Source organism: Pleurodeles waltl, chromosome 6, assembly GCF_031143425.1.
Source record: "Pleurodeles waltl isolate 20211129_DDA chromosome 6, aPleWal1.hap1.20221129, whole genome shotgun sequence".
NCBI lineage: Eukaryota > Metazoa > Chordata > Amphibia > Caudata > Salamandridae > Pleurodeles > Pleurodeles waltl.
The window spans coordinates 705,936,791-705,963,710 of NC_090445.1; the positions used below are offsets into that span (position 1 = coordinate 705,936,791).

At 42.7% G+C, this 26,920-nt stretch overlaps 1 protein-coding gene across 1 annotated transcript in view; it reads right to left on the reverse strand.

Moving 5' to 3' along the window:
- LOC138300186 (deleted in malignant brain tumors 1 protein-like) overlaps positions 1-26,920 on the reverse strand; it is a 160,535-nt gene that overhangs the window by 87,949 nt on the left and 45,666 nt on the right. Inside the window, exon 4 of the mRNA XM_069239177.1 lies at positions 22,902-22,931. Within this exon, the coding sequence (XP_069095278.1) occupies positions 22,902-22,931 (30 nt within the window). The remainder of the gene's footprint in view (positions 1-22,901; positions 22,932-26,920) is intronic.

A 26,920-nucleotide genomic window follows, 5' to 3' on the forward strand; every position in this document is an offset into this window, starting at 1 on the left:
GCAGTTACCTCACATCCAATTGTCCCACTGTAGAGGTCAGGCAGCCGCCATTTCAGAGGCTCACATCGCTTCATTTTTAACTGCGTCACACATACCTAGGCGTAGACTCAACACACATACAGGCCACTTGTTATATTATGATTGGTGTTCTGTGTAAGCTGTGGGTACGTACCTCTGATTTGTTTGACTCTGTGCTCGCTGTTGTCCTTCATAGGCACCATCTGCTGGGACATGTGAGGAGATGGCGGCATCCTCCGGTGTGCCGACCGTTGGTGGACCTGTCGACAATGGAGGAAAGACATGTGATCATCACCTTCAGGCTTGACCAACGCCACAATCCAGGAACTGTGTACCCAGCTGGAGCCACACCTGATGTCAGCTATTCGCCATCCCACAGGAATCCCCCCTTAAGTGCAGGTGCTGTCAATGCTCCATTTCCTTGCAAGTGGGTCATTTCAAACAACAGTGGCCATAGCATCAGGGATGTCCCAGCCTATGTTTTGCAACATTTTGTCCAGAGTGTTGTCTGCCCTGCTGAAACACATGCGGAGCTACATCGTTTTCCCTCAGGTGGAGGATTTGCCTACAGTGAAAGGTGATTTCTATGCCCTGGGACATATCCCCAACATCATAGGTGCCATTGATGGGACACATGTAGCTTTGGTCCCCCCCACAGGAGTGAACAGGTGTACAGAAACCAGAAGAATTATGATTCGATGAATGTACAGATGGTATGTTTGGCAGACCAGTACATCTCCCCTGTGAATGCAAAGTTCCCTGGCTCAGTGCATGATGCCTACATCCTGCAGAATAGCAGCATCCCTTATGTGATGGGTCAACTCCAGAGGCACCATGTGTGGCTATTAGGTGAGCACCTGGAAGCAAGACAGTGGGAATGGTTGTCTGAGTCTGGGGATGTCCCTACAGGTTAGTGTGTGTCTAACAGTTGTCCCTCACCATTTGCAGGTGACTCTGGTTATCCCAACCTGTCATGGCTACTGACCCCAGCGAGGAATCCCAGGACAAGGGCAGAGGAACGCTACAATGAGGCCCATGGGCGAACTAGGAGGGTGATCGAGCGGACCTTCAGCCTCCTGAAGGCCAGGTTCAGGTGCCTCCATATGACAGGTGGTTCCCTATTCTACTCACCAAAGAAGGTGTGCCAGATCATCGTGGCCTGCTGTATGCTTCACAACTTGGCTTTGAGACGACAGGTGCCTTTTCTGCAGGGGGATGGTCCAGATGGCGGTGTTGTTGCAGCTGTGGAGCTTGTGGACAGTGAAGACGAGGAAGCAGAAGAAGAAGACATGGACAACAAAGACTCAGTGATCTAGCAATATTTCAAGTGAAACACAGGTAAGAATACAAACCTGCCTACTACATGTACTTAAACACTACTACCTCTCTACTGTCTGTCGATTTCACCCAGTGTATGGTCACTGAGTTGTCACTTCCCCTTATGATTTCACAGATGTGGGTCCCAATGTGGACAACAGCTGTGTGACATAGGTATGTTGACATTACAAATGAAAGACCTTTTTTCCACAGTAATTGCTAATACAGTATTCTGAAATCACAGACTGACTTCAGATTGTTTTGTGCTTTAAGAGTGTTTATTTTAGTGCTCAATATTGGAGGGGGTAGCAAAATGTTGAGGGGTAATGGCGGAGGAATGTCCGTCTATTAGTCTCACAGGTGCATTGCCCAAATGGGAATAAGAAGTGGAGCTGGGGCAGTTTAAGAATGGACAGGGTGACAAAGTGGGACAATAGGATGACATTCAGGGTGGTCTCATTTCTTGGTGGGGTCTTGGCATCATTCTCTGTCTTTGTCCTGGATCTCAGGGACCGTTTGCGAGGTGATTCTCCCTCTGCAGGGGGTGGGGTGCTGGGGTGGTGGTCCTGTGGTGGTGCATTCTGTCCACTAGCGCTGGAGGAGGTGGTGGGTAGTTTATCGTCCAGGCTAGTGTCAGGGGCCCCTTGCAGTGCCACAGTGTCCCTCCTGGGGTTGAGTACTTCCTTCAGCACCCCTACGATGGTGCCCAGGGTGGAATTGATAGCTCTGAGTTCCTCCCTGAAGCCCAAATACTGTTCCTCCTGCAGGCGCTGGGTCTCCTGAAACTTGGCCAGTACCATTGCCATTGTCTCCTGGGAGTGGTGGTAGGCTCCCATGATGTTGAAGAGGGCATCGTGGAGAGTGGGTTCCCTGGGCCTGTCTGCCCCGTGTCACACAGCAGCCCTCCCATCTCCCCTGTGTTCCTGGGCCTCCGTCCCCTGGACCATGTGCCCACTACCACTGCCCCCAGGTCCCTGTTGTTGTTGGGGTGGTGGGTTAGCCTGGGTTCTCTGTAGTGGTGGACACACTGCTGATTGACGTGTACTGTGGACGGAGGTATGGGCCCTAGGTGGGTGCTGTGCTGGTGTTTCCAGAGGGGGGAAGGTCTGTGGTGGCCTGTGACTGGGTGAGGGGAACCGACTGTCCCGAGGTCCCCGATGGGCCGGTCTGGTCATCTAGATCCAGTTGGACAGAGGTGCTGTCATCATTGTGGGCCTCTTCTGTTGGTGGTGTGGACATGTGTGGACCCTCCTGTCTGGTGACGTTGGGTAGGGGTCCTGCAGGGGTATAAAAGGATGTTTATTACATCTGTGTGTGCCATGGTGTGCAATGGGTGCGTGACAGTGTACCCCAGTGCTTGCATTCCTGCGTGGGACCTTCTGTGATGATGGTTTAGGGGGGTGTATGGGTACGTGCAGTGGGCATGCTTTAGTGATGGGTGTCCATGCTTTTTTGTTGCATGCAGGGCTTGGTGTTAGGATGTGTGGTTTGTGATGTTGGGACATTTGTGAGGAGTTAGAGTGATGGGGTGAGGTTGAGGGTGGGGGTATGTGCTGGCATGCAGGTAGGGTGGGGGATGTAATAGTTAAGATGTAACTTACCAGAGTCCATTCCTCCACCTACTCCTGCGAGGCCCTCAGGATGCAGAATCGCCAAGAACTGCTCCTCCCATGTTGATAGTTGTGGGGGAGGGGGTGGGGGTCTGCCACCAGTCCGCTGAACTGTAAGGTGGGGTCTTGAGACCACGGAACGCACCTTCCCCCGTAGGTCGTTCCACCTCTTCCTGATGTGCTCCCGATTTCTTGGGTGCTGTCCCACTGCGTTGACCCTGTCTACTATTCTTCGCCATAGCTCCATCTTCCTTGCAATTGGGGTGTGCTGCACCTGTGATCCGAATAATTGTGCTCTACCCGGACGATTTCCTCCACCATGACCCTGAGCTCCTCCTCCGAGAAGCTGGGGTGTCTATGCCTTGCCATGGGGTGGTGTAGGTGATGTGTGGGGTGGTGTGCGGGGTGATAAGTGTGCTGAAAAGTAGTGTGTAGTGTGAGGTGCGTAGAAGTTATGTGGTTGATGGTGTTGTGTGCCTGTGAATGCTAGTATTGTTGATGGTGGTGTCTCTCTCTGGCCTTCTCTCAGTAATTGTGGTCGTAGGGATTCGTGGGTGATGTGGGTGTGTGTTTTATATTGTATTGGGTGTGTGGGAGTGGTGTGTGTATGTGTATCAGGTGTGTGTATTTCGATTTGTCCAATGTGGATGTGTTTTGTAAGAGTGTGTATATTTTGAGCGCAGCGGTGTGTACCGCCAATGGAATACTGCAGTTGAAAGACCGCCGTGTGGATTCATGGGTCGTGATAGTGTGGGCGTATTTCTGTTGGCGTGACGGTGGAGGTTTTGTTTTCGCCAGTTTATCACTGACCTTTGGTGTGGCGGACTTGTGTGGGTGTCTGAATTTTGGCGGATTCCGTGCTGTGGGTCTTAATAGCTATGGCGGATTTCCGCTGCCGCGGCGGTGTGTTGGCTGTCTTCTGCACGGCAGTAAGCGGCTTTTACCGCCAATGTTGTAATGACCGCCTTAGTGTCAATTCAGACCTAGCATCCTTGGTATGGTCCCCCCTAACCTTTTACCTTCAACCTTCCTGTTTTGATGATTTAATTTTTGATGGCTTTAGGACTTTAGCATGCACACTCTCCTTTAATAAACATGGTAGAATTGGCATATACGCAATTGGCATATTTAATTTACTTGGAAGTCCCCAGTAAATTGGCACTATATGTGCCAAGGAACTCTAAATTAACTAATACTAGTGGGCCTCCAGCATCGATTGTGCCCCTCACTTAAGTAGCTCTTTAAACATATCTTAAGCCTGCAATTATAGCCTCTTTTTTCCAAGTTAACCTGCAAAATAAACCTTTTGCAAGGCCTAAAACTTCCTTTTAATATATAATTCACCCGAGGGAGGCCCTTGGCAGCCCAGAGGCACAGTGCAGTATATTTAAAATGTTAGACATGTACTTTTTAGTTTTATATGTTCTGTTAGTGAAAACCTCTTTTATTTTTCACCACTGCAAGGCCTGCAATTCCCATAGGATAACATTTGGGCTACATTATTACATTTCATACTTGATAATTTTAAAAAATGGGAGCAGGTAAACAGTTCATGTTTGGAGTCTTTGGAATTGTAATGAAAACAGCTGCCCTAAATCTCAATGGAAAGGGGGAAGGGAGGGAAGAGAAGAGACAGGGAGAAGTAAAATAACAATTAAAAAAGTACCTTTACTGTTGCTGCCTCCTCGCTCCTCTTCCCTCAATGGTGTTGGTATCCCAGCATTCCCTGGGACACCAGCACAGGCTCCCCACGCAATACTGGTGCTGCTCTCATGCCATACCAACCATGAGAGCAGCATCAGGATTGGTCTGAGCTGCTCGGAAAGTGAATGGGAGTCTGCAGTTTCTCCAACCCGGCTGTGAAACACAGCCAGTTTGAAGAAAGCTAAGTGTGCAGGTCAATTTGGCCAGCCTAAGACTGCCGGCCAAACTAGCACGCACACTGATGTGTACTCCACTCACCCTCCCCTCGCTTCCCTCCTATGGCCTGCCCCTCCCTGCACATGCTGGCTGAGTCAGCAGCTGAAAAACTAAAACAATAGCAAAATATTGTTTTATTTTTCAGCTGCTGGCTCACACAGTGGGGTGGCGCTCCTTCACCACTGTGAACTAGCCGCCCCTGAATGAAAAGTCCTTTCTCCTGGTGAAGTTTGATTTTAAACTACCATTTTGAAAATGCCACTTTTAGAAGGTTAACATTTTTGTGTCTTAGCTATTTAGTGCCTGCAGCCTGTCTCTGGGTTATATAACTGAATGTAGCTGAATGTGGGTTTTGAATAGGGGTGAACAGAACTGACAGAATTGCGTAAAGTTATTTAAAAACTCGGCAAGTTTCTGCTGTGTTCCGCGAGTGGACGGAAATCAGTATGTCGTGCTGACCATGAGCTTGTTCCACACTGAGAAATCAATGCAAATGGAACCACAGGCATGACAGTATGTTCTGCTGCTTGAGTTTGTTTACTGCTGCTCAAGTAGATTTTCTATTCGAGTGGCAGCTATCCCAGCGTCAACGGTTTCGACCACCTACAGAGGGAAAATATTGCAGGGTGCCCTCCTAGCACCCAAAAATCACTCTAGGGGAGGCCAATTCTCGCTCACACTTGCTAACTTACCATTGGCAAACCGTCCTCAAGAAAAAACTCTGATACGTAGTGCTTGGCGGAATTCTGCCAGAACTGCAATCAGCGGAGTGGCCAAAACTATGCAAATAATGCTGGTGGAGCAGAGTTTCTCAGCCAACCTCTAGTTTTGTGTATTCCTTCCAGACAGCTGCACACAATAGACAGCTTAGGTGTGCCTGGAAGGGCCATCAATGGCAGGATGGGAGGATGGAGCTGGGCACAGTCATACTTACACTTGAATAGACTGTGTCCTTTCTCCACAGAAATGACTTCCTATCCCCTGTAGTTAGTCTGGAGCCAGGACAGGAAAGGCAGGATGCCTGCAGACGTCAGAGGAAAACCTCTAGAAGCCTCTCTCTCTTCAAGGGAAGGCCCAAAAACCAACTCTTCAGTACACTTCTGGACCTGTGGTTACTCTGCCAGTAAGAAGGACTGCTGTGGGGATAAAAGGACTGCCAGTCTGCTGGACTGCTGCTCCGAAGGACTGCTGCCCTACTGTGCTGATCTGCTGCCTGCTGCACTCTTACCTGGGTCAGAAGGACTGGACCTGCATTTGTTGAACGAAGGACACCAGAGTGACTCCAAGGGCAAGTTGGCTGGCCTCCCTACTAGAGCCTCAGGAAGAGATGACTCAACAACCTTGAACCCAGCACCTGGACCCTGCCATCTGTGAGTCCTACCCTGCTAAGTAGTGACACCTCAGGCCTGTGCCCTTGCACATGGGCCTGAAGGTGGGCAAGGACTTTGCATCAACCTTGCAGTCTGCCTTGAACTTCCACTCTGCGAAGTGGTTTTGGTACTTCACATCACAAGCCCTCATCAATGGGATTCTTGACAATGATGCAGGACCTCACAGTGCAGTTACACCGCTCCTTGGAACCCATGCATTGCCTCGACTGTGCAACGCACCCTCAACACGGAACCTTGCAAGGCTCTGCAACCAGGACTTAAGGTACTCTAGTTCAGCAGGGTTACCTGGCTCCCTGTAGCCCTCCTGCGCTCCATTGCTGTCAGCCTGAGCTTGTGACTTTGTTCCTGTCCAGCGACCGGATACCCACCTTTGGCACATTGTGCTTTTTGGCACCATTTTCACCTAAACCTTTAAAGTTGCATCTCTCCTCTTCTACTGATTGGAGATTTGTTGTTTTGGTCTTGATTTCATTTAACAAATGTTTTTCTATTTTTGGTGTAGAATTTTTCTTGTGTTGTGTTTTGACATTATTACTGTTTAGAATGCTGCATAAATACTTTACATATAGCATTTAATTTAAACCTAGCTGCCTTCTTCCAAACTACCCGAAGGTTGAGTACATGTTAATTTAGGGTTTGCTTGTACCTCACCCTGACAAGGATTGCAGTTGCTGCTTGAGGGGGGTTTCAACCCCCTAAACCAATAACTCAATTTTTCTAACTATTTAAAAAATGTACTTTAAGAAAGTTGTCATTTTTCTGCCTGAACTTAATGGTTCCTTAATTATGTGTGAAGTTGATCCTAGAGGTGAGGCAAAGGGAGAGGGACTTACTGTCCCCTGGCAGGATGGCCATCTAGGTGGTGCCTAGGAACTTAATTACCTTCAAATGATACTTACCCTGTCACAGGCAGATGTAGCTCATACCTGGGCTTACCCTGCTACTGTTCTGCTATCCAGCCAGGCAACAATCCCACTGGAAATGGAGCTGCCTACAGAAACAAGTTTAGGTGTCCACAAGGGAGGGTTTTCCCATTACTTTTCCCACACCTCTGGGTGGGCACAGGGAGCTCTGAACAGGGGAAGGTTGGTCCAGTCATCTTGCGTTTAGGTAAAGAGGGACACTGTAGGACTAATTATAGTGAAAAACACAGCATGTGCTGTACAAGTCATATGGTCACCACAAGAACTATACCCCATTGGTTAAAGAGAGGCCAGGAGTTGTTATTGCCCATGGACTGACTCTGGGCATAAATGTGGCACCCGCAGTGCCCTCTTCAGAACACCTCTGGAACTGTTGGAGACAGAGGAGGGACTGGATCTGCTATTGACCTATGAGGAGAACCCCAAGGGCTGGACCTACTCCTACTTGTACCAAGGACTGATAAATAGACCCCAAGGGTCAGTTGGCTGACCTCCTGTTAAGCTACAGGGACACAAAACCTGCAAGAAGCCTACTTTCCTGAAGAGCCCAGCTAACATGTTCCAGCTGTGCCTGTCCTGGACCCTGCTGGCAGCTGCTTCTGGAGTGATTCATGACATCTATGTGGCATCCCTAATGTCCTGAGGCCCTCAGGCATGAAGTTTGAAATTCTGCCATTTGGAACTTTTTCACCAAAAGTTAATGTCTTTATTTGGACTTTGATGATGACTATACTGCCTCATTGAAACCGTCTCTGCCACAGCCTGCTGCCTTTCCCAACTTAGGATTTTTGACTCCCAGTTCAGAGAGTAAGTCAGAAGGTAAAATGTCCGAGTGGGACACACCTGGTTTCTGATCCCATCCATACTTCATCATGGTCAGCCTTCACTCATGCCCAGTCAAGAGCAACTAGCTGACTCCAGTTTGGGCTTAAATTGTCATTGTGCTAGTTACATCTCAAACTTAAAAAAATCATATATCAGTTTTACTTAAGTGGATTGTTGCAATGTTGTTGTCATTATATTCATTAAAATAGTCTCTATTGTATAAAGTGAAGTGAGATGTGTATTGTGATGTGTTTATGACTTTTTCACTGTTTTTGTACTTCTAAATGCTTTACATATTTTCTTAAGTTAGGACTGTTTGCTCTGCACCATAACTACCAGTGGTTGAGCTCACGTTTACATTACTGAATCCCTTACTGTACCTAACACGGATACTTATATGGTCCAAAATTAAGCCAAGTAATGGAGATTAAGGTTATAATTACCATTGAGGAGCAAGTGACAAATATTCCCAGGAGCTTTCAAAACAACCTTGAACTGAATAAAACATCAGGGAAGCATAAAGGGATCAGCAGGATCTATTACAGTGCCAAAAGTAAACACCACAAGGCTTACGATCACTGTTCACTGTTCCGTGGGTTCAGGTTTTAAGCTGTCTGTCTCACATTAGGATCAGTGTTCATTAAATGGAATTCAGCAGAAGCTAATCTCACCCCTACTACCTAAATGCTGTGTCCTATGCTCAGATTTTCAGTTCCATGCATGCTACTAGCACTTACTTCCAATCCTCTTCCTACTGCCATTGGGACACTCACCTGATATCATATCAGCTCTGCCTGTCCCTTAGGGGTTCTCTCCTCTTTTTTATCCTTTGCTCACAATCACCTAAACCCTCCATCCCTGGTAAGGTCTGAATTACTCCCAAATTTAATCAATATCTGCTATCCTCTTACAGTGTTCAGGTAAGGATGTCCATAGGCCATTGAAGTATTGTCAAGGCTGGCACTTGGATATCTATGGTCCCCTTGCAGAACGTCTGGACACATTCAAAAGAGCTATGACTACTTTGAAGGAGCTGTTCTAGGCACCTGAAGAGGTCTTTTTGAGTGGGATTGTTTTTTTCTGGGCAATGCACAGTCTACCATGTAGGCTGGGTACTGTAGAACTATCCTGTTCCACATGGAGGCAAAGATAGATACATTGTCTTCTGATCTCCTCCTGGATGGTACCAATGGTCTTCTCATTGAGAAAAGATTCATTCAAACCAACGGCAACCTCATCTCTACCTTTACTCCTTTGGGCAAGGTACATGAAATTATCAGGCACTTGCTTTGTAGACCCTGTGTATTAAAAGTGGGCTATTAAGGATATAGGACATTTTCTCCATTGCTCCACCTTTTGTGCATGTGGAAAATTCACTATCAGCTCTCAAAGCCTGTCATCTTCTGGGCACATAGAGATCATGCAAAAGCCTCCCAAGGCACCACACAGGGCTTTCAGCAACCTAATTGTTCTCTTAGCATGCAAGGTAAGCCTTTCAGCTTCCTCCATGAGACGAAATCTGCCAGCCCTGAGCCCACCTTTCCAAGGCTTCTCCCATTAAATGTTTTCCCAAAACCTCTTGGTGCAGTGCAAGAAAGTACCTTCATACCCACTTCTTTCTAATGTGTCTTTTGGCTCTTTTCCTAGTAAGAAAGAAAGGGAAAAGCCTCAAACTAATCACACTTGTCTGTGTGGCTTACCAACATTTCAAGATGGAAGGTTTTCGTCTTCTGACAGACACGCTTCTTTCAGGTGAAGGAATGTTCAGGGTAGACCAAAAGCAAACCAATATTCTCATTCCCATCTGTGGGGAACACTAGCCCTTCCTGAGGTTTTAGAGGGCGAGATTACCTGTGGAAGCTTTGATGCCTATCTTTGAAATTATCTTTAGCTACTTTGTGATCCATAAATATTCTGGATGCCATGGGGGGGGCACCATAGGACCAAGGGCTTTCCCTTTATTATAAATACTCAATTTGGAATTAACAAACCTCTAGACAATAAAACAAAGACATTTAAAAATGTTAAAATGAAAGATAAAATAGAAGGGCCCAGCCTCTCATGGCTGCTCAAAAGATGTGAGCAGGGAGGGCTTGCTGCCTTTGGTGGGCTGAGTTCAGGGCCTGGCAAAAGGCTTTGTGAAGCAGACAAAGGAATTACATTTGAATGCAGTAAAAAACGAAATTACCTGAAAAATTGAATAACAACATACACTCTTACTAATAAATAATAATATGACGATCTGAGTTGTCTCATTTAGAATGGTAATCTGATATGTAATCTCACCTGTAAGAGAATTTATTAATTTATGCTATTTGTAAATGTATTTGTTACCTGAAGGGTAAAGTTATGAATTATATACTACTTACTGGTGTTTGCCAGTAGGTAACTATAGTTACGACCTAGTTTCCATAGAACAAGTGTTTTTTGACTTGCCTATATCTTTGGCATCGTTTGACGAATCTTCACAAACTTTTCCAAAACAATGGCCTTTAGAATCTTATAGGGCATGGAAAGTTTCAGGGTGATCTGTCAAAGCAAGACTGAGAGAAGGGGGGGGGTCAAAAAAGTCCATTACCCATGTTAATTCCCATTGACTCGTTAGACATGCCTGCAGCCCAAACCACTGAAGAGAATTACACCAAATTTGGCAGAAATTTTGTTTTTGGTCCACTGATGAGCGTTATTTAGTGTAAATCCATTCAGTAGTTTAGAAGAAATTAAAGGAAATCCAAATTTGTATATATAAAGTTGTAATGAATTTGCGAATACTGCTGCTCTTATGCAGAGATCTGATAGTCTGCCAACACATCAACCAGGAAGTGTTGGCAGCTATTTTGAGACTTGGCTTCAGCATTTGCCTTACTAGATAATGGGAATAATCGCACCAATAACTCCTTTCAGTAATGAGTTACATGGGTGGGGTTCACAAGCTTGTTGTCATTTGTTACAATGATGAAGCAAAGCAGTATGATTAAGTTCCTTTCAATTTTCTTGCCGGAAGTATGAAATGCAACAGCAAGTAGCACAATGCCATCTTTCTTCCTTATCTTCCACTCATAAGCTCTCCTCCAGTATTGTGATGGAACACTCTTGCCTTAACATCTAGTTCCATAAGTGGAACAACCACCAACAAATACTTTGGATTATTCCTCACGGATTACAAATTTCTTTGGTGTTCAGTTTTGCTATATCTTTATTTATTTTGATGGGGAAGCTGATGTACAGACCTCACACTGACTCACAGTTAAGCCGGTGAGTTTTGAAATCTGCCCCATTCAAAGGAACATTTCAAAAGAAGCAGGCGGGCAATAGTAGTACATGATCTGGTGTGCTCACAGGAAACCGTCTCCATCGGTTTTGGAATTTCTTGATAAAATGTAAATATCTGAAGACATACCTGCTACCATTTTAAGTGATAATGGGGTGCAGTTTGTTTCTAGTAGAGCAAAAATTCCACTTGGACCAAATTGGAGTAAAACATTAAATTACTTCTCTACACAATCATAGTGGAAATGGCATGGTTGAGAGATTTAACCATGTAATCAAGGTTACTATACATTTGCCAATGGTAAGTAACAAGTATTAGACTATTCAGCTTTGGAAATTGGTGTGGGGTTACAGAGTTACTACGAATTAATCCATTGGGTGGGTAAACATCCTTTTTTACGACTTTTTTTTTACGAAGGTTGTGGTTAACAAAAGCGCAACAACGCTTTTTTTAACCACGACTTCGGTTTTTTGTGCCTTAACTACGTATGTTCTGAACAACGAACATGCGTGGTTAAGGTACAAAGAAGGGACTTGGCGAAGGTAAGTGGTGGGTTTAGGTTTTGGGGAGGGGGTGGGGGTCAGGGGGTTTTAGGTTTTGGGGTGGGGTTGGGGGGTGGGACGTTTTTGGTTTTGGGGAGTGGGTGGGGGGTCAGGGGGTTTTAGGTTTTGGGGTGGGGTTGGGGGGGTGGGGCGTTTTTGGTTTTGGGAAGTGGGTGGGGGATTAGGGGGTTTTAGGTTTTAGGGTGGGGTTGGGGGGTGGGGCGTTTTTGGTTTTGGGGAGTGGGTGGGGGGTCAGGGGGTTTTAGGTTTTGGGGTGGGGTTGGGGGGGTGGGGCGTTTTTGGTTTTGGGGAGTGGGTGGGGGGTCAGGGGGTTTTAGGTTTTAGGGTGGGGTTGGGGGGTGGGGCGTTTTTGGTTTTGGGGAGTGGGTGGGGGGTCACGGGGTTTTCGGTTTTGGGGTGGGTTTGGGGGTGTGGGGCGTTTTTGGTTTTGGGGAGTGGGTGGGGGGTCAGGGGGTTTTAGGTTTTGGGGTGGGGTTGGGGGGTGGGGTGAGGGATGTAGGGTGAATGGTGCCTATTGCTAATGATTTGATCAGGAATGCCTTTACAACGAAATATCGTTGTTAAGGCATTCGTGGTAAAATCATTAGTAGTAGCAACGAGGTCGGTGTTCCGACCTCGTTGTTAAGGCAGTAGTTTTTTTTGTAGTCGTTGTTTCGTCGTATATTACATTGGGTGACATAATGAGTGGTAAGAATCCTAGAATGCATGATTGTTGTTTCACACCGGGCTGGAGCAATGGTCTGTCAAAACTGTCCATGCCAAGATCAATGAGAATCACAGAAAAAACAAGTTGTATCATTATGTAAAAAGGGGTGCAAAACCTGTGAAGATAAAGATACAGGATTGGGTTTGGATAAACAAAAAAACAGGTTTCATTACCAAAGGTAAGAGTGAATTATGTGAACCTGAGGAAGTAGGTGAAGTGTTACAACATTCTGTGTGGTCAAGTAAGGATGAGGTATCAAATCTTAATCGAATTGCCACAAGACTCAGTGTAGAATGGAAGCAAGTTCAGAAAGAGCTATAGGATGTGATACTGGTTTATTGGATGATGTTAAGTACATGAGTGTAAGGGATGACCCTATATGTGCCAAGGACTGTGGAATAATAACCATAGATACTGATTATTGTTTTTCCGAAGAAACCCAAGTTGCTGATGATGCTGTTTTACCATATATTGTAAGAGGTGACAATGAGGTGGTGGAAGATGTTGCGTGTGTAGAGGTTGAGGAGTCTGTGGAGTCTGAGAAAGTTGATAAGGAAATGCAAGCACAGAATGTTCAGTGTGAGGTTGACAAAAAAGCAAAAAAAAAGCACCAAAGTGGTTAAAAGATTACGTTCATGACAGTTTGTAAGTTGTTGTATGATACTATTTGTCTTATGTTTAGACCTATTCTTTTTTATTAATTTTGCTTAATAGTTGTTTCCTTTTTATAGTAAATTTAATCCAGCTAGATTATTATTACTTTGGTTGTTGTATTATTAATTGCAGTGGCAGCTGGCAATTGAAAATAGTGGTGAGGCACAACTACAAATGTGCAGTTTGTGCTGTTTGAATGCACCTTATTACCCAATTACTTCATATTAACTACTCACCTACCTGCCTTCAACAATTCACTCACCCATTGCCTCCGTTCACCTACTCATTTACACTCAGTCATCCACATAATGCTATACACTGCCCTTCATCCAACTCGTATACTCAGCCACGCGCATTTTTGCACCCTGCACAATCACTTTCTCATCCTTTCATTCACACAAACACACATAGCTTCACATATACAGTCACCAGATATTTCAGTAATAAAAAGCTACACTTTCACGTTTTGGTGCTGTTTGTTTTATTTCACCTGCAGATTACATCTGTTTGATATGACTTAAGATGTAGCAATTAATCTGCAGAGAATATAGTCATGATAATAAGGTACTGTACCCATTGATGCCTTGGAGAGACAGCAGCACTTAGAGAGACAGGGAGGGACTGGAGAGCTGAGAAAACAGATTTTTTACTTATTTTCTAAAAATAGAAGCCCTATGCATATTTATGGCTTGAGGCCATGTCCTATCAAACACTCTTGTCTCTCAGAGGAGCACTGGAAAATTGTATTTATTTGCTTAAATTCCTCCATCTTAGGTCTTCTCTTGCTTTCTGGGAAGGGGCATGCAGGGTTTCAAGCATCACATACTTTTTTTTATCAACAAAATGAGCACATGTCTGTTGACATGCTTAAAAACTCACCCTTTCCAATATTGTCATAGAGTGGGGTATGGTCAGTAAGGCTTGCTGATCATACCCCTCCCTTTGATGAGATGGGAGAGGGTGGAGTAACAGCAGCTAAGTGACAAGCAGGTTTTAGAATCCCAGTATTACAGGACAGAGCTAAAGGTTTTAAAAATGTTGTCCTATGTTGAGCCAATGATTAATACAAACTTGTGAAAACATCGCCAAAGCACACTTTGCTATTTTTAAACACATACAGCCAACACGTGATTCTCTCCCTTGTGGCAAGGAAGCCTGAGGCCTTTCAAGGCTGATTTGACATGAATATAAGAGATCAAATTACAAACACATTTGTAGAGATCATACAAAAACAACACATAATGATAGAAAATCAAGAAGCACAACGATAACCACAATTAAAGTAACATACACCAAAAAAGATTAGTAGCAAAAAAATAAAAAGGAAATGAGAAAACAATACAAATATATGCATCATATAATCGAGATCAATACAGCCCATACAAGTGAAAATTATCAAAAGAGTTGTGTAAAAATGACAAAATACCTGGTTCATATTAGTGATAACACATATTAGAAATACAATATGTCATTTGTGGAATTAAGTATAGTAATTATCCAATATATCATACATTACGGCATAACAGCGCAAAGCCAAATGTGAATCCAAATCTAAATATTCACCATAAAACTTACTGATCGAGGTTCCACAGGAAAAACATAGAAAATAGGAAAAGGGGAATACACATATTTCCATGAATGAAGAATCATAATCTCAGCGGGTCCAGAAACCATAGGAGCCCACTCTTAGTGCTGTGCTGGAACATAATTCTACCCCTGTGGGCTGATGACACCAAGGAAATGTTTTAAAAGCTGTGCGGTCTTAAGTAGAATCACCTTAGTTTTTCACAACAGCAGAAAGGCCATAACGGGATCTTAATCCACAAGACACCAGGGTAAATTGTTAAGGATGTGCAGTTAGGGGGTCGGAAAAATCGAGAGAGAGAGAGACCGGAAAGTGTGAATGGTCTTATGTGCTTACCGGTTAGAAACTAATGGTCAAAGTCAAAATACTAGTAAGTCATGGGGTCATTCAGGAAACAATCTAATGGAAAAGGAAGAATTCTTCATGGTAGATTGGTGGTACAACCTACAATAAGAGAAAGTACTTAGGTTAGGGAGCATAGGCGGTGTAATACCTTTAAAGGGTCCTGGTGAGGTCGCAGACCACTTTATAACTTAGCTATGTCGGGCATAGAAGTGGATTCCTTATAATCTAAGACTAAGAAGAAATAAACAGCATTATGCTGTCTGGCAGCCAATATTAAACTAGGACCACGAATCACATTAACAGAAAGTGTCCGGAAATAGAAAGTTACGTCTAGCAGTTACATAATTAGAAACATCCATGTATGTCAGCCCAGTTAGGGTCATACAGAGTTGTTAAACAAAGCGAAAAACAGATATGTTTTTTTATGGAAGGAGTCCACAGGTGTGAAAACAACTGCATACATCTGAGCATTAAAGGTAGACAAGTGAGAGATGCCATGTTGATGGTACAAAGGAAATGCTGTGGGTCAGAGTCAAAGATACCTGAACCCAAAATAGGACAAAACATATAATACATATAATGAATACCTAAGTGTATACATTTAAACAGATCATTTAATCTATGGATTGTAAAGGAGTAAACAGAAATGCAAGGGAAAGCCAGCATTACGCTGGTCATCTTATGCTGGTGTAACCAAATCAAAAGTAAGTCAGCAACAATAGTGGGCATTTGAAGTGTGGCAAATTATATTTCAAACGTTCAAAGAGATGTGCACTAAGTCCAAGAGGAAGAGAATTGAGAAATTCTAGTTGAAAGTGATAAAAGAATGGAAAAACAATAGAGGCAGCAGTGTATTTCGGCATCTTTATTCAGACCTTTATTCATCATTTGATATTTCAAAATCAGTTCACTTCTGTGTCTATGTAATTTGAGTTCATGATTCCTAACCCCAACCCCCCAGAGGTTTTAGCAAGAATTTCAATACCTACGAAGGAAAACATTTTGTTGTGAAGATGTGTGTTCTGAAATTGATCAGTGAATGGATGTCCAGTAGAGAATTTATTGATGTTCTTATAGCGTTCTTGTATGCGAGTATGCAGAGGTCTGATGGTGCTGCCAATATATGGTTGATTGCAGGGAAAAAGGATGATGTAGACAATCTATTGGCTATGATAGCCAATTGTTGTGAAATTTTCATACCTTTGCCAGTTGTTAGAGGGATGTCTTGTGCTCTGTTAAGTCCTGATTTGCAAATATTGCAATTGTGGCAGATATGAAATTCTGTGAGTCTGTCCAAAAACGTGCATACAAGAACACTATATGACCTTTAGTTTCTAACCAGTAAGCTCATAATACTATTCACCCTTTCCAGTCTCTCCCTCTCGATTTTACGTCTTCCGACTGCACATCTTAACCCTCCTTCTCTGGTGTCTTGTGGACTAGGATTCCATTCTAGCCTTTCTGCTGTTGTGGAAAACTAATGTGGTTCTACTTAAGACTGCACAGCTTTTAAAACATTTCCTTGGTGTCATTCGTCCACGGGGTATAATTCTGTTCCAGCACAGCACTAACAGTGGGCTTCTACGGTTTCTGGGATTGTGATTCTTCACTCATGGAAATATGTGTTTTCCCCCTTTCATATTTTATGTTTGTCTTGTAGAACCTCGATTGGTATCTTTTAAGGTGAATATTTGGGTTAACTTTTGGCCTTGAGCTGGTATACCGGTAATTTTTGACAAATTGGATAATTACTATATTTGATTCCACAACTGACATATTGCATTTCTAATGTATATTATCACTAATATGGATATGGTATTTTGTAAGTTCTGCACAACTCTTTTGTATGATTGCAACGTTTATGGGCTATATTGATCTCAATTATATTGTGCATCTATATGTATTGTTTTATCAATTCCTTGTGGGCATCATTGGGTTTCTCGATTTTATAAAACTATGTTTTGTTTCTGTATGGTTGCTACCAATGTTTCTGCAATTTGAACTCCTTTTTTGAAGTAAAATCAGCCTTGAAAAAGACCCAGGTTTGCTAGCCAGCAGGGGCCAAAACATGTGCTGGCTGTATGTTTTTATAAATAGCAAAGCACGCTTTGGCAATGTTTTCACAAGTTTGCCATCAGAAATAAAGACTGGAAATTCTATCTGAATTATTCATTGGATCAACCAAGGACAAAATACTTAACACCTTCAGCTCTGTCCTGTAATACTGGAATCAATGGGGTATATTTATACTCCATTTGCATTGAATTTGCGTCATTTTCCTTACGCAACTTTGGCGCAAAACTAACTCCATATATTTATACAGTATTTTGGCGTTAGACACGTCTAAAGTCAAAATATTGGAGTTTACACCATTTTTTAGATGCGTGAACATACCTTGCATCAGTTAGATGCAAGGTAGACATTCTCATCTAGAAAATGGTGCTAACCACATAGCCTCAGATTTATCCCCGTGCTAAAATGACAAAAGGATGGGTGGAGGGGCTAAATAATGGTGCAAAGCTTGCTTTGCACCATTATTTAACACCTGGGTCAAACCAGGCTTTAGGGGACCTGTGGACCCATCTCCATGGTTAAACACCATAGAATGAGTCCACAGGTGCCCTCCTCAAGCCCTAGGAAAACTCCTACCCACACCAGAGGGACACTGGAGGATGGGAGACCCCATCCCAGGTAAATAGGTTAAGTACAGGTAAGTATATATATATATTTTTTTTTAATTAAAGTGCCATCGGGGGCCCAACTTGGGGACCCCTGCATGGCACAGGGTGCAGTGGCCATGCCCATGGGACACTGGGCTGGCCATTGGGGTGGTGAGCATCACTCCTGTCTTTTCTAAGAAATGAGTCATGTGGTATGGATGGTTTTGCATCAGAAAATGACTCTAGGATGGTTAGAGGCATTTGTTTTTGGCCTCTAACCAGCCTAACATCATTTTTTGGTGAAAAACTCCCTTATTCCATACCACCACCCCACCCGGCTAACATAATTCTTTTTTTTACACTAGCCCACCCTTTGCACCATTGAATAAATATGGCGCCTGGCTGGCTCTCAGGAATGGCGCAAGCCAGTGCTAAACTTTTTTATGCAAAACTGCATTAGTGCAGTTTTGCATCAAAAAGTTTAAATATGCCCCAATGTTTCTTGAATGGGTAGAGGTACTTTACGCATACCCGGACTTCTCAACTCATATTAACCCTCAATTTAGGTTGGGCAATGCCAAAGACTTTTACCCCAGTTTTTCAGGACTCATGCAGTATTTAAGAACCTGGGCCAGATAGTAAAACGTCCGAGGCTGTTTACTATCAGCGCTCATGACAGAGGAGGAGATAAGCTAGGGACCTCACTGTGTCATGAAAAATCATAAGGGCTGTGCAAGCCCTGTCAGCTAGCTGTGCAGCGTCAGCCACATACTAACCCAGGCGCAGTGGGGCTTATGAAACTACAAGACTTTCACTTCGAGCAACTTGAAACAAATGGGTTCATTTTTAAAATGTAGTTAAGTAACTACTTAAATGGAGAGGCCACAAAAGGGTAAGGGTGCAGTCTATTAGTCCTTGAACACTAGGTGCAATGATTAATTGTACATTCAGTATGGAGTATTTTAAGTGCGAGCTGTTGTTATAATAAAAAGGGGAAAGTGCTGTGCCCTTTATGGAACTGAATGTTGTGTCAAGAACGTTCTATTACGGTGCATGGAATACCGGGGAGGAGGGGGGTGATGAACAGGAGATGAGGAACAAGGATAGCGTTGTAGTCTCTGATGCTGCATTTCATATTTCAGTCAAGATAATAAAAAGGTACTCAATCCTCTTGCTTTGATTCCTCATTGCAACACACTGTTTGCTACACTTTGGGGTAAACAGCTTTTTGTAGCTAACTTCACTAAAATGAACATGTAATCTCAAAATATACATAATGAGGAACGTTAAATATGTTCATGTATTGCCATCTCGATGTTCTGGTGGCATTTACAAACCCCTTGCATTAGCCTTCAACCTTGTGGCTTAATAATGTTACCAGAACCTCTATATGCAATATTAGGCCATAATAATATGTTACATCATATTTTGCATGTCACCAATCCGTTATGTCCAGTCATATCCAGACATCCGTGTGTCTCTATTCCTTAGATAAGTCTGTCACTCTCTTCGTGCATCTTTATAATTTTGTCTAAATATCTTTCCTCAAATATACCAGGCTGGTCTGGTAAGGCCGTTGGTGAGATCTTTAATGAAGTTCTTACAGTCAATGTTTGAAATGAAATTAGTGACTGTCTGGACTAGTTTTAGTTATTTAATATCAGGAATGAAATGCAGGCTGTTGAGTTCATATAGTTTTATTTTTTAAACAGTTCTTTCTCTGTAAAACATCCCCATCACTCCTGAAGTCCTACTTCTTTATCGATGTAATTAAAACATACATCCATGTATTTAAAACGGGGGTGTTGGAAAAATATTAATGTTTTATGACTGAATTATATACCAGTAAAATGTTTTGAAGGGATGCCATAAACACACCCCTTCCAAATACAAAATCGGTATGTGGTTGCAAACCCAAATTTGCGATTTAGTAATGTATTATCAAATGGGTATTTGAGTTTAATACACACCATACAAATCCGTTTTTCAGTTGCAAACTGCCCTATTTTGCAAATCAGGCCACGTCCTACTGCAAAATGCCTTCACATTTCTGACCCTATGTCTCCAGTGATTTCAAATTAGGGCTTTGAAGATTGACAATAGCTTTCATGGTTAATGCTACAGAACTATCGTTTTGTAATGTTTACTTTTCTTATCTACTTCACAATTTGAACTATTTCAATTTGTCCACAGCTTTTCAGTAATATCACTACATTCATCAATACTTTGGCAGGTGCCCCCGAGGCCTGCTAGGTCAGCAAACGCATTCCACTCCTCTGCCAGGTCCATTCCCTATGCAGAGATCCACCCACAATATTTACAGTTCCCCATCAGGCAGGTAGAGATATTGTTCTTTTAGAAGAACCAGTGCTGCATTAGCTCAATTGAAAGAGGAATTCTTTGCTGAGTTGGTACCATATTTGATTCAATTGATTGTCGAAAATGTTGCTTTCTGGAAACAAACACCAAAACCGTGAGTTTGTTTGCTGGAACATAAATGAATGGTCCTGACGTGCAGGGAGTTTACCCCATGCTCACGAGGTGCACTGTGCATTTTCTGTACTCGAGTGCACCATAACGTATCAATTAACCCTATATATTGAAAAATGTCATCCCTCTCGAATCAGGGTGGGGTGATCACCATTGTGACCATGTACGCCAGTCTGGTGCAATCCATCAGTACAATAATTTACACCAGCAAAGGCAGCTGGGGCTCCACCTGTGTAAATCAAGTGATTCCCCTCACCCCAACTGGCGTCAGGGAATAGTGAGTTTTGCAGAGCAGGAGAACCAGTGATGTGCAGCAGTGCTCGATGTGAGCCGATGGTTGCAGCTGGGGTCCTTCATCATTTATTTCTGGGCGCTGGTATTTATATTTCATCATCAGACTTTGACACAGAACAACAAATAGAAAAACACAAAAGGAGAAAGAAGGAGGAAGAGAAAGCAGGACAACAGTAACGAACTGTAAAAGCAGGGACAAAATTGAGTGTGCAGAAGTTTGTTTGGGAGCCAGGGAATGCCTAGTGATAGATTAAAGATTCATGAAGATAAATGAATGCTAATCATTCATGTTATTCAACACCACAACCTTCTGCAGCACCTAAAACAAGCACTGAGCACGTTTGGGCCCTGGTACTTATTATTTAATAAATTAAGTGGTGTCTACCACTCAGCCAAACTCAAAATGACTCCCTATTTATTTGTATTAATCATCTTTTCTCTCTCCAATCTTAGCATTTCTGAAAAAGCACCTGCAAAGAAAAATGAAGGAAGGATACACACTCATGTTAGCGTTTTGTGTGACTCACTGAGAGACAGTAACATGACTTTAGCAACAGAAAAGTATAATGGACGGAATGCTGAAACTTTTGAAACACTCGCCCCCAGTCACTGATCTGGGTTAAATCCATCATTCCTTTGCTCACCATGCCACCCCAGTTTGGACCTAGTCATATGCAAATCAGTCTTTGACCCTGCTCCCCACTGGAACAGTCCAGTTGAAACTGCCAGGCCAGGTCCTCCCTGAACCAGAAACAAGCATCCAGGGACTGGCCTCATCTGCCAGTCTAGGTTGAACCCAATGGTACAGTGAGCAAGGGACCTATGTCTGGTCATATCCTGGCCACTTAGGGCGACTTTAGCAACATAAAAGAATGATGGATGGAGTGCTGAAACTTTTCAAACACTCATCCTCAGTAACAGATCTCGGTTAAATCCATTGTTCTTTTATTCACAATGTGTAGAAAAGTACACTTTTTGCCATGGTTAACCCCATTTTCTGCCTGATGTCAGTGTGCTTGACTGTGTTCACTGGGATCCTGTTAACCAGGACCACAGTGATTATGCGTTCTCTCCTCTAAATTTGATTGTTGCACACTGGTAATCCAGTATTTCACCCACAATTGGCATACTGGTGCCCCCTTAAAAGTCCCTACTATATGGTACATAGGTACCCTGGGCATTGGGGTTGCAGGGGATCCCAAAGGGGTGCAGCATATCTTTTGCCACCCAGAGGGAGCCCATACGAAGGCTTCTGCAGGACTGCCATTACAGCCTGTGTGAAAGGGTGCATGCACCCTTTTACTGCCATCTACACTGCACAAGGTCACACTGGATTGCAGGGTGTACAGCTTCTTAGGGTGAGGGAAGGCACAGAGTGGTGGGGTAGATAATAGGAAATTAGTTATTTTGTTTTTACTTGGGACAGGTAGGAGAGGCCATGTTAGTTATGGCTTCCCCAGTGTTTAATTTGTAAATCAAAAGGTGCCAGTGCCCAGAGCCCTCCTCCCAAACATGCGGCTCCTGCAATTAAATGTGCGAACACGGTATACGGAGGCAGCCTAATCCTGAAGTTATCTTGGGCCTCTCCAATCTATTTTAAGCCACTCCTTGCACCGTCAGCTCACTCTTGCAGCTTTCTGCTTTCTTCCATTGTGATGATTTTTAGTTTTACTCTTCCTCCTTCTTTCCCAAATGTGTCTTTTGCTCGCAGTAAATGCTTGTGGCAAATAAATAACTGCTGTCCCTCAAAAATAAGTGCTGGTCCTCTGCACCGGCAACAACAAGCACAAATTAAGCACTGGACTTTCCCTTACTCTTTTGCCCCTGTGTAGCAGTGAATGTTGGGGCATTCATAATACAAAAATATAGATGGGTAAAAGTGAATTACAGGGATGTTTTTCACCTCAGGGTTCCGAGTGACATCATAGAAAATTTGAGCTTCACTCTCATTGTCTATTTCATGTCACCCAGAACATCGCCTTAATTGACTGTTACCCCTTTATAATTCTGTATAATATAGCTTCTTCAAAACTCCCAGCACCTGTAACAGTACTGACTCCAGTCACTAGGACTTTTGTTATGAAGTTGTATTTTCACAAATTTCCTTGTGACAGTGACATTTTAATGCAGTGCATTCTGGCACACTTGGTTATGAGTGCTGCCTGGAAATAAAGGCAGTTAGGGCTACAGTTATTCTTCAAAGCTCTTCTTTCTTGGCACTGCAATACTCTCAGTACTGCCCTTCAAAGATATTTGCTCTATTAGTATTTGGCAGTGTAGTCAACAATTGAAACCACACACAAGCATAAGAAAATTGACTCATAATTACCGACTGCTGTCGTTGTAGTTGTTGATTGACCTGTAATGAGAAAAAGTATCAACATTATAACCAGAAAAAATAATGTATGTCACTTATAGGTGGCTTCAATCCATATTTATATCATTTGGAACGCAATCCTTTATGAACATTAACATTAGATTTTGAACCAGGTCTCATTCATCTATTAATACTTTAAATCAATTAAAACAGCTTCCATCTCAAACAATGTTTAGAAGTGATAATCAGCAGCTCATTCACTGATGTGCCAGCCCTGTAGGGGATATCATCTATCATTACCCTTCACAGACCCTTCGCAGACTTTTTTGAAACATTTGCATTTTACTCTAAAAAGACATCAGTGACAGGAATATGCTCCTGTGAATGTAGTGTTGCCAGATCTTACGGCCTCATGTGTCAGTGACGGGTGGATTTCTGCTAAACCTTTATTGTAGTGATCACCACTCTGTGCTTTCTGTTTATTGATTTTTCAGCTTTAACCCCCTTTGGATGCTTGTTGTCAAGGATGCAAACAGTATTGAGCACCTACACTCAGAACTAACTGAGAAGGAGAAGGTTACATTATTGCAGTCCCATACCTGTAAACGTGGGAAGTGTCAAATTGGGGTACTGGGCAGGTATGGATCTTGGGCAAGGAAAATATATGCAAGCCACCAAAATGGAGTTTCTAAATGGTCCTTCGTATGGTGGTGCATTTTGCTTTATTGTGAGCAAATCAAAAGGCTCTCTTCTTTCGAGGCCATTGAACTGACCAAATCTTCCAGCACAATGATACAACCTCTCTATTCGTTGAGCCAATATTGCCAATGACCCAGCATGATTATGGGATCTGTGTGCATGTATAGTAATGCTAACACGTCCCTTTATGACTAATTTATACACTCAGGGACTCGTTTTAGGCCAATTAATCTTTCGACCCTGATTGAAGACACCTTAGGACGAGATAGCTAATCAACATGTTAATCAATATGTCAATAACGTCATCAATATTTATTATAACAAGGCAATTCACTTTAGTCAAAGACATTTAATAAGACTCAGGACATCACCATGACCTTTCAGTCATGAATAACCACACCAGTTTAGTACGTTTTGTGATATTTATCCCCTATTGATTACAATTCTACTAGTTATTAATCTCAAAACCAAGAAGCACAATAGCATAGTCACAATATGTCAACTCTGATAAGATTTTATCAAAGCCAGAATCACGAATATTAGAACATAACACAGCATCAACATAGATCAACCTCAGCAGAGTAACGTTAGCGCATTGTTCAACAAAGTATAGATTCAGTCATTTTTCTATTTGCGTCTGTTTAGTGAACCCCTTAACTAACCACAAATTAGAATTGGCTTGTTGGGCTTCATGCAAAACAATTTTGTAACATTAATTTGGAAAACCTCTAACTAAGGTCTCTGTCAAAAGAAGCAGTTGGTACCTAGAAAGGAAAAGCAAACAGACAATCACAATATCATTGTCATATAGTTACCCTCCGTATTGGGTCAGCATACAGATTCTGTCTTCGTCCTCAGGGCATCAGTTGATTCGTCATCAGTCAGGAACTTAGCAATTCGGGTAAGAAGGGTAAAAAGGTAATTCCCTCATACGGAGGTAAAGTATAAGCGGGCAATATAAGGGCAAGATTGGTTTTAAGAACCAAACAGTAAAGTCTCTATGCAAAGTGACAAAGTGTCTGGGTCATAGCAAATCGCATCAGCATCTCCCCTCTCCTAGTCTCCTCGTTCTCCAATCTAAACTACTTCCTTGTGTCATAGGTTTTTATCCCTTTTTCGTTGTACAGTCCCCTAAAATGTAATTGGTTGGGGGTCGGTACCCCACTATCTCCCTCCAATAGAGTTTCAATTAGCTCATCAAATTTGTCACCCCATAACAGTTCTCATGTATTTTATTGGTTCTTATGATTGACGTCTTCAGCGGGTAGAATGTCCGGTATGATTTCATCCTCTCGTGGTCCTTTGCACATCTTCAGTCAGTGGCTCCATTGTCTGTACCTGTTCAGGCTACCTTGTACCTGCGATTAGTCTACACTGTTGCACTCAGCTAAAATGTTTCTTCAAGCAAGCCGAATTTCATGAGAATGGATCTATTACAGTTACATTCATCTTCTAGCTTCGGAAAAACAAGGGTTCATGTCCTTTAGCAAGTCAGCACACTGCACGTTAGAAAAACACATTTAATATGAAACCAGGCATCTAGGCCTTGACTCATGCTAACTAAGGTCTGATGATTTATTAGCAAAACTTTAGCATCTAACTTTTAATTATTAGTGTAAAACTATACCTTAACACAGAAGTCTTCAAACTGGGGGGCGGGCCCCCCTAGGGGGGCTTCAAGTGATCTCAGGGGGGGTGCCAGACTACGGCCTAAAGAAGCATTATACAGATAACAGGCCTTTGTTTTAAGCAGAAGCATGTTATTGCATTTTAAAAATATATAACAGTACTTAACTGCAATGTTTAAATAGGTTTAGACAGATTTAAAAATTGGCATCTTTAGAAAATAACTGTGAAAACATTTGAGGCGGGGCCCAATGTTTTATATTTTTCAAATGGGGGGGAGCGGCGTTAAAAAGTTTGGAGACCACTGCCTTAACATAATATTTCATCATTATTAGTCATTTTCATTAGTCCCCGTATATATTGGTGGCCACTCCCCGTGGGCACATTTCAAGCACGCGTTTTGCAAAATACATTAGTACATTTTCTATGCAGCATTATTATACATCAGTTCATAAACATTTCATGTCAATATTGATTATATTATCTACACTCTCTCAGTAATGACAGAACTCTTCCTTTGAACCAGCAGTAAACTAATGTACCAACATAGCATGAATATTTCCTCTGAGCCATGTAAACAAGAGCAAAATGAATTAATTCCTTCAATATATAAATGTGCCCTTCTTTTTCCTTAGGCACTATTGAAGTATGACATCTCTTAAAAGTAATTAAGTTATCTACATAGCTAACCCTGGAAAACCATCTTGTGAGTGACATATCTCAACAAGAATTCTCATGGAGCATTTTTAGTCACATGAAAAAAATAAAAAAGATAAGGAACCATATGTGCATCCAGACCAATTGTGGAGTTGTTCATGGCTGCTGCATTAAAAATAGAAACAACTATTGTATTGGTGCCATATTTTAGATTCTCATATTCTCATGATGCACTTCAATGAATTGTCACAGAATACTGTTAGACAGAGTCAATAACACTCTTCCACAAGTAGCGAACATTCACTTCTTGAGCAGATGACGCTGGCATCCTCGCTGTGGACACAGTTATGCATACCCATCCCTCTGTGAGGACACATCCACAGCACATGCTCATACCCTTTGCAGTTTACATCATTCAGATGGATGGCACTGTAGCCCTGACCATAGTAGGCATTTCCTGGAGCAGACACTGCATATCCACAGCCAATTTCTCTGCACACAACATGTGCATCATTGAGGTCCCAGCCATCGTCACACACCGTGCCCCAGGAAGAGCTGTAATAGACCTCAACACGACCTTCTCATCTGTCCAAGCTGTTCACTAGTCGAACTGAGAAATAAGCTGTAAGAAATTGAAAGAAAGAAGAAATATCTGCTCTGAACCCAAGTCTGTATCACTACCAAGGTAACAAGTCCTGAAAAGGACTCACTACTATCCCACTCAAATCCATATCATTTTGACATCGATGTTTTGATGAAGATCACTCTCATAAAAAAAGCTTAGCTTTGAGTAAGTAGTGTCTTGAGAGGCCTGCTCAGGATGTTTTCCTGAGTAAAGTGGGTACAGATGGAAGCAGGGACGTCAGATTCATGCCATCACTATTGATGAAGCAGATATGCTAATATAAGAAATTTCTAATGATTAATGCGTGTTTATTAATGAGAAAATTCAATAAAGAACCTGATATTAGAAATTAACATGCATAAGCAAAATGTGCCCACAGGGAGTGGTCACCCACCGTGTGTATGAACAAGATGCTAAAATATGA